This window comes from Acanthisitta chloris, unplaced genomic scaffold (assembly GCF_000695815.1).
Source record: "Acanthisitta chloris isolate BGI_N310 unplaced genomic scaffold, ASM69581v1 scaffold70, whole genome shotgun sequence".
Taxonomy (NCBI): Eukaryota; Metazoa; Chordata; class Aves; order Passeriformes; family Acanthisittidae; genus Acanthisitta; species Acanthisitta chloris.
Window position 1 is genome coordinate 980 of NW_008649716.1, and position 12,930 is coordinate 13,909.

The 12,930-nt window shown below is 54.8% G+C and overlaps 1 protein-coding gene across 1 annotated transcript; it reads left to right on the plus strand.

The window, feature by feature from the left end:
• Nucleotides 1-1,336: 1,336 nt before the first annotated feature.
• Nucleotides 1,337-12,481, plus strand: FBXO41 (F-box protein 41). Its single transcript, XM_009076212.1, has 12 exons — nucleotides 1,337-2,058; nucleotides 4,612-4,822; nucleotides 5,176-5,255; nucleotides 5,372-5,682; nucleotides 5,961-6,202; nucleotides 6,581-6,696; nucleotides 7,316-7,468; nucleotides 9,310-9,405; nucleotides 10,714-10,832; nucleotides 11,041-11,199; nucleotides 11,898-12,013; nucleotides 12,419-12,481. Exons 1-12 carry the CDS (start codon nucleotides 1,337-1,339, stop codon nucleotides 12,479-12,481), a joined length of 2,388 nt encoding a protein of 795 aa, XP_009074460.1.
• The last annotated feature ends 449 nt before the right edge of the window (nucleotides 12,482-12,930 follow it).

Here is a 12,930-nt window from a genome sequence, read left to right on the forward strand (position 1 = left end):
CATGGATAGAGGGTTCTGTGGTGGTTCACTGCTCACCAGCTGGTGATTATGGGGTACAGGAGGGCTTGGGGGGGGTTCACGATGGTGGAAAGAGCTCTTTGTGGGATATTACAGAGGGATGAGCAAGGGATGCTCCCACTTCTCAGTGTTTTAGGGTGAAAAGATTGCAGTTTGCACTGTTGAGTGAAAAATGAATGAAAAATGAAACATTGTCCCCTGATGTATGCTTATGCCTCCCAGGCTGGAGGAGATGACAGTGACCTCCCAGGCTGGATTTTTGGAGGTTTATCCCATGTCACAAGGGTGAGGGTTTTCCTCCCATTATGTCTTGGGGGATTTTGTGAGTGGGGAATAAAACCACAGGGACCCTCACTTGTCCAGGCACAGGAAGCCACCATGTCCTCTGCAGCTTGGGAGGTCCCATGGTTTGATGAGAACTCTTGGAGATGAATCCTGTTGGGAGGCTGCATGGGTTGATCTAGTAGGAGTGGGTCACCTTTTGCTTGGAGAAGGTGGGTCCCAAGCAGGGATGATCCTAGGACTTGAAGACCTCTGACACTGCAGGGACTCAGTCTCTGGTGGTTGGGCAAGAAAGCACATGGGTCACCTCTGCCATTTTCTGTGGCAAGATCCAGGTGGATGGAGAGAGATTTCCCATGGATTGTCCACCTTCCTCTTGACTGTACTCTTCTCAAATGGTTGTGCACCTTTTCAAAGAGTGGGGATCCTTCCCAACAGTTATGGATCTTCCCAAGGGCTCTCAGAATCACAGAATGCTTTAGGCTGGAAAAGGCCTCTAAGATCATTGAGTCCAAGGATTGTGGGTTTTCCCAAGGGTTGTGAAGTTTCCTCAAAGTTGTGATTCTGACCAAGGGTTGTGTAGCTTCTCAAGGGCTGTGAAGCTTCCCAAAGGTTATGGAACTTCCCAAGGGTTGTGGGGGTTCCCAAAAGTTATGGGTCTTCCCAAGGTTCTTCTCAAGGGTTCTGCACATTCCCAAGGGTTGTGCATGAGTGGGAGGAAAATGGAAAGGCTGAATGGAGGCAGACGGGGGACTGATAAGAGGGACCAAGGAAGGACTTCTGGGGACCCATCATCCCTGTATCACTAACCCCCCTATCTTTTCCAGTGCCTGTGACCAGTCGATGCTGACATTCCCCCCTGAGACTTTTCAGACCTCAAACTTCCATCCCAGGACTCTCCCCCTGCCATGCCCCAGTGGAGCAGTGACCCCACCACCCAGGGCTCCCCACCCCATCCCACCTGCTCCCAGTCCCTCCATTCCAAACCATGAGCAGGGCCATGCGCTTCCCCTGCGTCAGGGTGCAGAGCTGAGGGATGGCCTCGCTGGACCTGCCCTATCGGTGTCCGCGGTGCGGAGAGCACAAGCGCTTCCGCAGCCTCTCCTCGCTGCGGGCACACCTGGAGTACAACCACACCTATGAGACCCTCTACGTCCTCTCCAAGACCAACAGCATCTGCGATGCTGCTGTCTTCCCCCTGGCCGCCGACGGGGCCCTGTTGACACCGGCCGCAAGGAGGGACTACTTTGAGAGCACCTCCTTCCAAGGCAAGGACCAGCGCTTCTCCTGTGACCTCGTCCCTGCCGATGAGCTGGAGCCAGCCTCGTCCTCCTCCCCCTCTCCCCGCTATGTCCACGAGATCGAGATCCCACTGACGGAGATCTTCACCCGGGGCAAAGCCGTGGCGCCGGCGCCAGTGCCACCAGCCACGATGGACACTGCCTATGAGGAAGGCTTGGCCCGCCTGAAGATCCGCGCCTTTGAGAAGCTGGAGGTGGACAAGCGGCTGGAGAAGCTGACGGAGGAGGTGGAGCAGAAGATCGCCTCACAGGTGGGCCGGCTCCAGGTGGAGCTGGACCGCAAGAGCTCGGAGCTGGAGAAGGCCAAGCAGGAGAGCCTGCGGCTCAGCAGGGAGAAGCAGGAGCTGGAGGACCGGGCATCAGAGCTGTCCCGCCAGGTGGATGTCAGCGTGGAGATGTTGGCCTCCCTCAAGCAGGACCTGGTGCAGAAGGAGCAGGAGCTCACCCGCAAGCAACAGTGAGTCCTTTGTCCCCTCTCCTTACTGCAGGGTGGGGGGAAATAGTTCCCTGGTGATGAATCCCAGAGAGGTGTTCAAGGCCAGGTTGGATGAGGCTTGGAGCAACCTGGGCTAGTGAAAGCTGTCCTTGCCCATGGCAGGGAGTTGGAACTAGGTGATCTTTAAGGTCCTTCCAACCCAAACCATTCTGTGATTCTATGAGTCCCAAGGAGCCCAATACCATCACCAAACTCTCAGACCGAGTGCTCAGGCACAGTCCCCTTGGCAATGCCCATTAGCATCATCCCTTATCAGGTTTTGCATCTTTTCTCACACAGTCAGTGTCCTCATGGACCTGAGCCCCTCCATGGCTGTGACTAAGCTGGCTCATGGCATGCCAGACCCTATCGCACAGCCACCAGCGCTTTCAGGTCATGGGCAGGCTGGCTGGGGATCATAGAATCATGGAATGGTTTGCGTTAGAAGGGACTTTAAATCCCATCTTGTTCCAAAACCCTGTCACGGGCAGGAACACCTTCCAATAGATGCACATGGCCATCCTGCTGTCCTACCAAAGAACTGGTGGGGGCTATGCTGCTGCAGCCCATCTCTAGTCCCAAAGGATGTCCCCCCAAAACCAGGGCTGGCTCATCCAATGTGGCTCCACAGCCAAATTTTCCATCCCTATTCAACCTGAGCATCCCATTGACCTATTCCATGGTCCAAAAGTGGCCACCTTGGCTGTGCCAAATTCAGGGGATTTCTCCCAGAAGGAGGGTGGGACAGCCAAAGCAGTATGACCTGCATTTGCTGTTAGGACCATGACACTGTCATCCTCATTTTCATCCCATATTCCCCACTCAACACCCCCTTTCCACCCCAGTGCTGCTCCTGAGTTTCCCTCCAGTCAAGTATTGGGTCACTTGGCCCATCGGAGATGTCCGAACAAATTAGACCTTGTTCCTCAGGAGTTTCTTAGCAAATCTGGAGGCCACCATGTGGTCCAGAAAGACAGTGAGAAGCAGATTAGTGGGGGATAGCCATGTTTGTGCTGGACTGGGAGCACTGGTGGGATTCCTTAAGGATTTATCTTGATCTCCACCATCCTCAGCATGTATGTTAATGACTTTGAATCCAAAATAATGACTTTGGCTCGGAAATGAGGTTCACAAGGTGTAGTGGTGGTGGTGGGGCTGGTCCCCTGGAACAGGGTTCACAGGATGTAGGGTGAGGAGCTATGGATGACACTGAGGCTGGGTAAGGGCAACACTTCAAGGACTGGGTGCATGTGTGTGGGGCAGGCAAAGGGGAGGTTTGGGGGTTGCCATCAGCTGCCTTGTGGGTGTTATCCAGGGGCAACATGAGGGTGTATGGTGATGGAATGAGGGACACCAGCATGGACAAATCTGTAGCAGAGCCTGAAGACATGTAGACAAGGTAAACAGAGGGTGACTGAAAGGTCAAATGTCTCTTGTTCCATCCATGATGGAACCTGGACACTGTTACCACCTAAAAAACTGGTTTTATGCCCCAAAACTACCTCCTGCACTTCCCTTTCCTTAGTGAGGTCATTCTGCCCCTTGATTGTCCCCATCTGTCCCCAAACTCCTCCATCCAGAAAGACAAAATCCCTTGCCAGGTTGCAGAGAGAGCAGGGAAAAGGCTGATGGTAAGAGATGGTTTTCTGCTAGATGTGGGGAAATCATCAGAAATCATTTTCCTTGGCAAAACCAATTCACCCTGCCCCAAAATCATGTCCTGGGACATATCCCAGGTCTGAAACACCATGAGGTCATTGTCCCCGTGTGAGACTTTTTGCTCCCAGGCTCCATTTGCTTTGCCAGGGGTGTTTTTCCACCCAGTCCATGGGAATGAGAGAGATGCAGGTGATAACCATCAGCATCACCTTACACCTGCTGCCCAGCACTCCATTTGCCTTCCAGATCTCCTGGGGCCCTCACCAGGAGCCTTCCCAGGGCATCAACAGGGCTCAGCCTGCAAAGTGGCACGTTGGGGGACAATTAATTGGTAATTAATTGATAATTAATTGGTAATTAATAGCAAGCAATGGGAATTATGCTGCTAACGGATGCCACCTCCCTTTGTAATTCTGAGCAGATCAGTTGTTCAGATCTGCATGGTCAGGCAGGATATCACTGCCATCCTTCTCGATCACCCTGCCACACCATCATCATCCTCTTCCCTCTGCTCCAGCATGCTCAGGAGCCTGAATCCAGTCCTGGAAGTGATGTATGAGGTGCTGGGGATGTCATTCTCTCCCAAAACAATCTGTCAACATCCACTCTGCATGCCAGGAGCATCCCTTGGTCCCTGCTCTGCCCCAAACCATCCCAGGAGCTGTCTGGGCTGGCACAGACCCAGATCAGGCTGAGTATCACAGAACCATTAAGATTGGAAAAGACCTCTGAGATCATCAAGTCCAACCTGATGGAACAGTCTGGATGTGCACAAGCATCCTTGACTCCCAGCCCAGCTCAGAGACAGGGATGGAGGTGCTCAGCAGGGATGGGTGGGGAAGGATTGGAGCGTTACCCACTGGTCCCTTCACACAGGGAGGTGCTGCAGATCGACCAGTTCCTGAAGGAGACGGCAGCCCGTGAGGCCAACGCCAAGGTCCGTCTGCAGCACTTCATCGAGGAGCTGCTGGACCGAGCGGACAGGGCTGAGAAGCAGCTCCAGATCATCAGCAGCAGCTGTGGCACCACCCCAAATGGCAGCCTGGGACGCTGTGGCACGCCAGGGATCAAGGCCATCGGGCGACCGGTACCTCCGCGGGCACAGGCACGGGCACACAGTGTCGTCGAGCATGCACCCGTGGGGCTTCTTTGTGGGCTGTGAAGGGTTGAGCAGAAAGGTGTAGGGACACCCATCTCATTCCCATGGGGAAATGGACAATCATGGGTGGGGGGATGCCAAAGACAAGTTGCTTCTCAGTGGGTCTGTGTTTCCATGGCACTGGAGTGATGCTGGAGATGCTCTTCTTCATCCTGCTTGAGTGTGGGCCTCACCCCAAAAGGCAGCTGGTGCTGGGAGGGTTAGTGGGGTCATTTCCCTCAGCTGCACCACTCACAGGTTGGCTTTGCCAAGCTGGCTTCTCTTGTCCTGTCTCCCTGCAGAGAGACCGGCACCCAGGGCCAGGAGTGGCCATACATGGTCCTTACGGCGTGTCCAACCAGCGCTCCTCCTCCAGCACTGGGTGAGTCCCTATCCATGCTGCCTGTTTGGGATTTCAATGGGATACTCATTAATGGAGCTGTTGGGAAGGGGATGCACACCCGGCGAGCCCTGAGGTTGGCAATCCCTGTCCCCCAGGGCCTCAAGCCGGGCGAAAGCTGTGTCACAGAGCTCGGGGTGCTACGACAGCGACAGCGCAGAGCCATGTCCCACTGATGACACGGCCGATGGACATCCCTACCCGGCACGGGATGGCGCCCGGGGCTCGGGGCTGCGCCGCCAAGCCATCCAGAACTGGCACCGACGGCCCTACCGCAACAGTACTGAGGGAGAGGAAGGAGATGTCTCCGACGTCGGCTCCCGCACCACCGAGTCAGAGGCTGAGGGATGGGAGCCAGATGCACCGGGATCTGCTGCATCCCGACCCACCGGCAGCTGCCGGCTGACAGGTGAGACCACAGTGGTTTCTTCTGGTGGAGTGGGAGGGTGGGGAGGTTGGAAGGTGGAGGTTGGAGAGGTTGAAAGGTGGAGGATAGGGACGTGAGGAGGTTGGAAGGTAGAGGATGAGGAGGTTGGAAGGTGGAGGTTGGAGAGGTTGAAAGGTGGAGGATGGGGAGGTTGGAAGGTGGAGGATGGGGAGGTCAGAAGGTGGGGAACAGGGATGGAGCTTCCCTTACCTGCTGTCCTTCCCTTCCACCAGTGGCTACTGACGCTGGGTGTCCCACAGCCAGGACTGAGGGTGCTGGGGGCAAGGTGTGCCGGCTGGAGAGGGGCAGCCCAGGCCACTCCAGTGAGGTGATCAGCCCTGAGATCCTCAAGATGCGTGCAGCTCTCTTCTGCATCTTCACCTACCTGGACACCAAGACACTGCTGCGGGCGGCCGAGGTGTGCAAGGACTGGAAGTTCGTGGCCCGGCACCCGGCTGTGTGGACACGGGTGCTGCTGGAGAATGCCAGGGTGTCCTCCAAGGTACCTGGGGTGGGGATGGCACTTCACCTTCCCAGAAAGGTTAAGCCGTGTGAGCATTTCAGTGATGGTCAGCCATATGTTGATGGTCATGCCACTGCATTCATGAGGGCACATGGGTGGGTGCTTGCACCAGCAGTGGATGTGTTGCATGTTGATAGGTGAATGCTTGATGGCAAGAGCTCGCACGTACATGTTCTCACATGCTTTTGTGGTCACACCTATGATTTTGTGGCACACACTCTTGCATGGCCTCCTATGTGCACCTTCACATATTTATGGCTTACATATGTGCACAGACCTGCCCAAAGAGAGCCAAGGATGGGTGGTGTGGGGCATGCTGAGTGTCCCCCTCAGTGACATCCACCCCTGTCCCCACAGTTCTTGGCCATGCTGTCTCAGTGGTGCACCCAGATGCATTCCCTCACCCTCCAAAACCTCAAGCCACGCCAGCGAGGGAAGAAGGAGAGCAAGGAAGACTACATGAAGAGCACGCGGTGAGTCCCCATGTCCTGGGCACCCTTCTCCCACAGCCAGAGCCACTGGTCCTCAGGAATGATGGATAAGGTTGTGTGGAGACCTCAGAGCAACCTGCCAGGATCTGAAGGGGCTCCAGGGAAGCTGCAGAGGGACTCTTGGTTAGGAACTGGAGTGACAGGACAAGGAGTAATGGGGATAAATCCAAAGAGGGAAAATTAGATTAGATATTAGGCAGACGTTTTCCCTGTGATGGTGGTGAGACACTGGCACAGGTTGCCCAGGGAGGCTGTTGCTGTCCCAACCCTGGCAGTGTTCAAAGCAAAGCCAGGTAAAGCCTTGAAGAACCTGGTTTGGTGGGAGGTGTCCTTGCCTAGGGCAGGGGGTTGGGACTTGATGATATCTGAGGTCCATTCCAACTCCTTAACATACTATGAAACTATGATGATGCTCCATGAGCCCAAATATCCCATTTCCATTGTTGGATTTTCAAGGTACAACAGCTCCAGCTCTGGGTTTTGGGCATCCTGGAGCCACAGATCCCCACGGGACATGCCACCCTCCTGGGGTGCCCCTGGGGTGGCCATGGGGAGTGTGAGTGTGGGCTCCAGTGCCTGATCCAGCCTCCATTCCTGCCAGGGGTTGCCTGGAAGCTGGTCTGGAGTCCCTGCTGAAGGCGACGGGCAGTAACCTGCTCATCCTCCGCATCTCGCACTGCCCCAACGTGCTGACGGACCGCTCACTCTGGCTGGCCAGCTGCTACTGCCGGGCCCTGCAGGCTGTCACCTACAGGTAAGGATGGCCACCAGCATTCTCACCCTGGCCATGGGGCTGGGAGAAGGCTGAAAACATCCATGGGATGTTCTGGAGCTCATTCCTGTTCCCTGTCAGAACACAGCCCATCTGGCCAGGTGTGAATGACCCACCTTTCCATGTCCCCACTCCTGTAGCATCTCCAGTGTCCTCAGTGCAAGCTGTCCTTGCAGCTGTTGTCTTCTGGCATGTTTTCATGCAGATATTTCCCTTCCAGCTCCATTCCCAATGTCCTGTACCAATCTCACCCTACCTGGAGTCATGACTGGGGTCTTGGTATGGGGACACTTCTTTGTATTAGAGAAGGATGAGGAAGAGGTGTTCAGTGAGGTCCCACCTGGCTGTCACCCCCTGGTGAAGGCTTCTAATGGGGAGAAGAAACTTGGGATCCCTTGCTCCTGTGAGGGAGGAACAGCTCTGCCATGGGATTGCAAAGACCCAACTTGGAGACCACGCCCAAGATCAAGGACACAAGGCTCATGATGGTGTAGGTCCTGGAGGAGATCACTGACCACTCCTTGATGCTGGTCACCTTCCAAAGAGGCTCTGCCTCCTGTGGAGACAGAATTTACCTTCCCTACGAAGGATGATCCTTGTTCCACTGCACCCTGCAGACTGCCTCAGCCATTTCAGCTGTAGCTGATGAGTGTCCTCCATCCAGCCCAGGATGGAGAGTCCTTGAGGTGGGAAAGCACATCTAGCCACTCCTGTGATGTGGACCACATGAGCTCAGACACAGCTCTGACTGGGTGATCCCACACCATGAGGCAGCCCAGAGCTGCTGGGTTTGACCCAAAGACTCCTCCATGGGGTCTTCCAAGGGCGTCAGAGCAAGCCCAAGCTCTCCTGGCACATCTTTAACCTGTGAGTCTGACTCATGCTCTAATTAACCTGCTGCTCCTGGCAACCTTCTTCAGTGGAGATGTGCGAAACACTCAAGATAACACCCATCACTTATTTTTAGGCTTGCCTGAAGTTTTGAAGTAGGTCAGTTAGAGCCAGGAAGCACAGCCTCCATCTCTGGTGTGATGGATCGGCCAGAGGCCTCTATTTTGGCCTGGTAGCATCACGATGACAGTCTGTGACATCTCTCCTTGGTGCTGGGAGCCATTGGCATCAGTGAAAGCTCCTCTGAGCCAACGTGGCTCCACCTGATCAGTGCCACAACTCATGATAAACCCATACCTCCACCAATCCCTGAATGAGTCCAGCAGCATCCCATGAGGCCTGTTTTGATACACTCAAAAACACCAAGGAGGAACCCACAGCAAAACTCTGCAGTGACATTTGGCCAAAAGCCACTACAGACATGACATGACCACAGAGCTGGGACAGAGGCCATGGAGCAGCCACTGCCCATGGCTGGCATATCCTTCCCACCTCTTGGCACCTTCCCCATCTAGTCTGGGCATCCAGGTGACAAGTGAAACCAACCCAGTGAGATCTGCAGGAATATTCTATTTGCTCTGCAAGGATATATAGCCTGGCAGGCTCCGCCAATCATCACCTTTGCATCTGGAAGATGCACCTTCAACATTCAACCTCACCTTCAGCCTTGCCTCATCTTCAATCTCACCTTCAGCCTCACCTTCTTCCACTGCTCTTCACATTGCACATCCATAAGCATAATTCCAGATATTCAGTCTTCCTGCACAGGATAGTGTGGTGTTGGCTGGTCCGTGGGCAGATCATGGGTTATATATAATGACTGGATTTGTACCTTCAGGTGGCCCAGGCAGCAGCACGGAGGCTGCAAATACAGCCCCCGGGGCAGCATTGCTGCTGGTAGGGGCCACCATGTGTCCTCTGTGTTGCTGCAGGAGCTCTACGGACCCTGTGGGTCATGAAGTCATCTGGGCCCTTGGAGCAGGTTGCAGGGACATCATCTCCCTCCAGGTTGCACCTCTGCATCCATGGTAAGAATCATAGAATCACGGAACGTTTTGGGTTAGAAAGGACCTTAGACCATCTTGTTCCAATGCCCTGCCATTGACAGGGACACCTTCCACTAGCCCAGGTTGCTCCAAGCTCCATCCAGCCTGGCCCTGGACACTTCCAGGGACAGAATTGTGTTAGGAGGAGGCCAGGCTGAGTGTGAGGAGCACCACCAGGCTGGAAATACATTGGGTGCCAGATTTGCTTGGAGAGGATATTCATGGGATGAGCAGAAATCCTGAAAGCAAGTTTGGGAGTCCAGGAGCTCAGCCCCATCCCTCCCTGCCAAGGCTCAGAGCTGTTGAGTGTAGGCACCTCCCTGCTGAGCTGGGAATGCTTCCAGGATGGCTGCTCACACCAGACATGAAAGGGAAGCCGTGATGGGTCTGGTAGATGACACTGAACATCAAACGCTTGTCTGAGCTCCTCACTGCTCCACGTAACAGCAGCCCTCAAGGGCCTGGATGTTGTTGAAAGGGTGTCAAGTCACTTAGGGAGACAACTGCAATTGCTCTAGTTTTGGAAAAGCATTTTTGGGGCATGAAGATGCTGGTGGATCTCCACCCCACAATGTCTGGGTGAGCAGGAGCTCATGGCTCACACAGCAGGTCACACACCTCTGTGCCATGGGAATGCCCCCTGGGCATTTCCTCTTGTCTGGGAGGTTTGTTGCAATATCACATTCCTGTCAGCCTGGATCGAGGTGTACAAGGGGATGTCACTTAGCAGGAGAAGCTGAATGTCAAGTCCTGGTGGCTTGTGTCTTCCCTGGGGGAAGCAGCACATGGCATGTCAGCTTCTCCATCTGAGCCAGAGGTCCAGGCTCCTGCTGCTGGTTTGATCAGTGCAATCACATTCAGGGCTTGATTCAGGTCCACTAAGGTAGAACCATGGAATCACAGACTGGTTTGGGTTGGAAAGGACCTTAAAGACCATCTAGTCTCACCCCCCCTGCTATGGGCAGGGATACCTTCCACTAAACTGGGTCGCTCCAAGCCTCATTGAACCTGCCCTTGAACACTTCCAAGGATGAGCAGCCACAACTTCTCTGGGCAAGGTGGAGGGTTTGGGGCAGAAGGACTTCACTGAGCTCACAGACGTGCCCTGCCCTGGTGGCAGCACAGCCCAGGATGATTTCTTGGGTGGAGATACCTTTTCCAAGTGTGTCCACCCTGAGATTGGTGGGCTGGGAGAGACCCCAATCCCACATCGCTTCCAGGATTGCTCATGAGGGGTGGGCTGAGCTTTCCTGCCAGCCCTCCCCAGCTCTTTCTTCTCCATCTCCCTAGCCAGCAGCCAACACGCTTCAGCAACCGCTGCCTTCAGATGATCGGGCGGTGTTGGCCGCACCTGCGGGCGCTCGGCGTTGGAGGGGCAGGCTGTGGTGTCCAGGGACTGGCATCCTTAGGTAGGCACCTCTCCTCTGATGGGACAAGGACAAGGGGACTCTGCTGGAGGCAGCTCCATAGGGATCTCAATGGAGAAGCCCACCCCAAGGCCCATGGGTGCATCTCACCCCTCCTTGCTGTCACCCATCCCTCCTACCACCCCTTTCCTATTGTGTGTCCTCATCCCTTCCCTGTGGGATGCTAATGGTGGGTGTTCTGTCCCTCCAGCCCGAAACTGCATGAGGCTTCAGGTCCTGGAGCTGGACCATGTGGCAGAGATCAACCAGGAAGTTGCAGCAGAGGTGTGTCGAGAGGGACTGAAGGGGCTGGAGATGTTGGTGCTGACCTCCACACCAGTCACCCCCAAAGCCCTTCTGCACTTCAACAGTGAGTAGCAATACCAGGGGGGAGGGCATAGCATCATCCATCCACCACAAGGCTGCCAAATATCCAGATCCATGGACCAGACCCAGCCCCACCCACAGGAACACACTGCCAGCACTGGAAGGTGCTGGGAGCCCCATGGTGAAAGGTGCCTAAGAGGGGATCCAACATCCCCCTGCCAAGGATGGGTCAAGGTGAGCTGATCTTGCCTTGGACCATGAAGAGGATGGAAACCCTCCCTTGATTCTCCCCTCAATGTAATCAAGACCTCAATGTCTACAGCACACCCGAGGTTCACCCTGGTATATCTGAGTTTGGGGTCACACCATTTGCTGAGCCATTTGCCAGGACAGGAGCTACTGCAGCTGGCAAGAGGGTCTGTCCTGGTGCTGTTCCTGGTGGTCCAGCTCTTGTCACTGTGGTTGGACTTGCTGGGAACCCACACCTCTGGATGGAAGAGTAAGGGTTTCCCAAGGAAATGGTAGTACTGTTGATTTGGAATAGGACCATCAGGGACCATCTCATAGCCCATCATCCTCTGTACAGAAGTCTTGTCCACCACAAGCAGGTCTCCTCCATCTTCAGGATGAAGTTTCCATGCATACATAAGGCCTTGAGGAGCATTGGGTGGGTTTTAGGGTCCATGATGGCTGTGAGGAGGCTCCAGGTATGGAGAATCCAGGTGGTGTCTCTGCTCCCAGGTGTGTGCCGGAACCTGAAGTCCATCGTTGTGCAGGTGGGCATTGTAGACTACTTCAAGGAGCCCCACAGCCCTGAAGCCAAGAAGATGTTTGAAGAAATGGTGAACAAACTCCAGGTAAAGGATCCCAGTCCCAGGTAACATGTCACTGGTCCTACATCCTTCCCATGGCAGGGATTTGAGATATTCCCCCCTCTCCCTCCCTCACCCTGTGTCCTTCCTGTGGCAGGGGTCTGAGATGTTCTCCCCCTCTCCCTCCTTTGCCCCATGTCCTTCTCATGGCAGGAATTTGAGTCACCATCCCTGGAGGTGTTTAAGAAGAGACCAGACGTGGCACTTAGTGTTGTGGTCTAGTTGACATGGTGGTGTTAGGTCATAGGTCAGACTCGATGATCTCAGAGGTCTTTTCCAACTTTAATGATTCAATGATTCTGTGGTGTTCCCACCTCTCCCTCCCTCATCCCACAGAGCAGCAGGACTGATGGATTCCCCCACCAACCCCACTTTCTGCTCCTCTTCCAGGCCCTGAGGAAAAGACCAGGCTTCTCCAAGATTTTACACATCAAAGTGGAAGGAAGCTGTTAGACCTTCAGGGAACCACAAAGCACATTCCCTCCTCTGCCTGGCGGGAGAGGCCCCATGAAACCAAACCCACCGTCCGCCGCTCATCCGTTGCTGCACCTGGAGCACGGAGACGCCGGTTCATGCACAAAGAACCCCCCAAACTCTTGCAGGCCTTAGTGACTGGCAACCGGCGCTCGGCCCCGGGGCAGCTCGCGGGCGAGAAGGTGCTACTCAAGGACATTTTCTGGCTGCCCAAAGAGGCAGGGCCATGCTCTTTCCCAGGAGGGAAGATGGCTTTGAACCCCTGTGGCTGCTCGTTGCCAAGGATCCATGTTTGGGGGATGTCTTTTTCTTCGTACTCTGTTTCTGGAGGGGTTTTTAGAGCATTTGAAGATGGCTCAGTCCATCCCTGTGGGCTCTTTGCATCCCTGTCTTCTCTGTGGGATGATGGAGGTGGGGTGGGAAGGGGC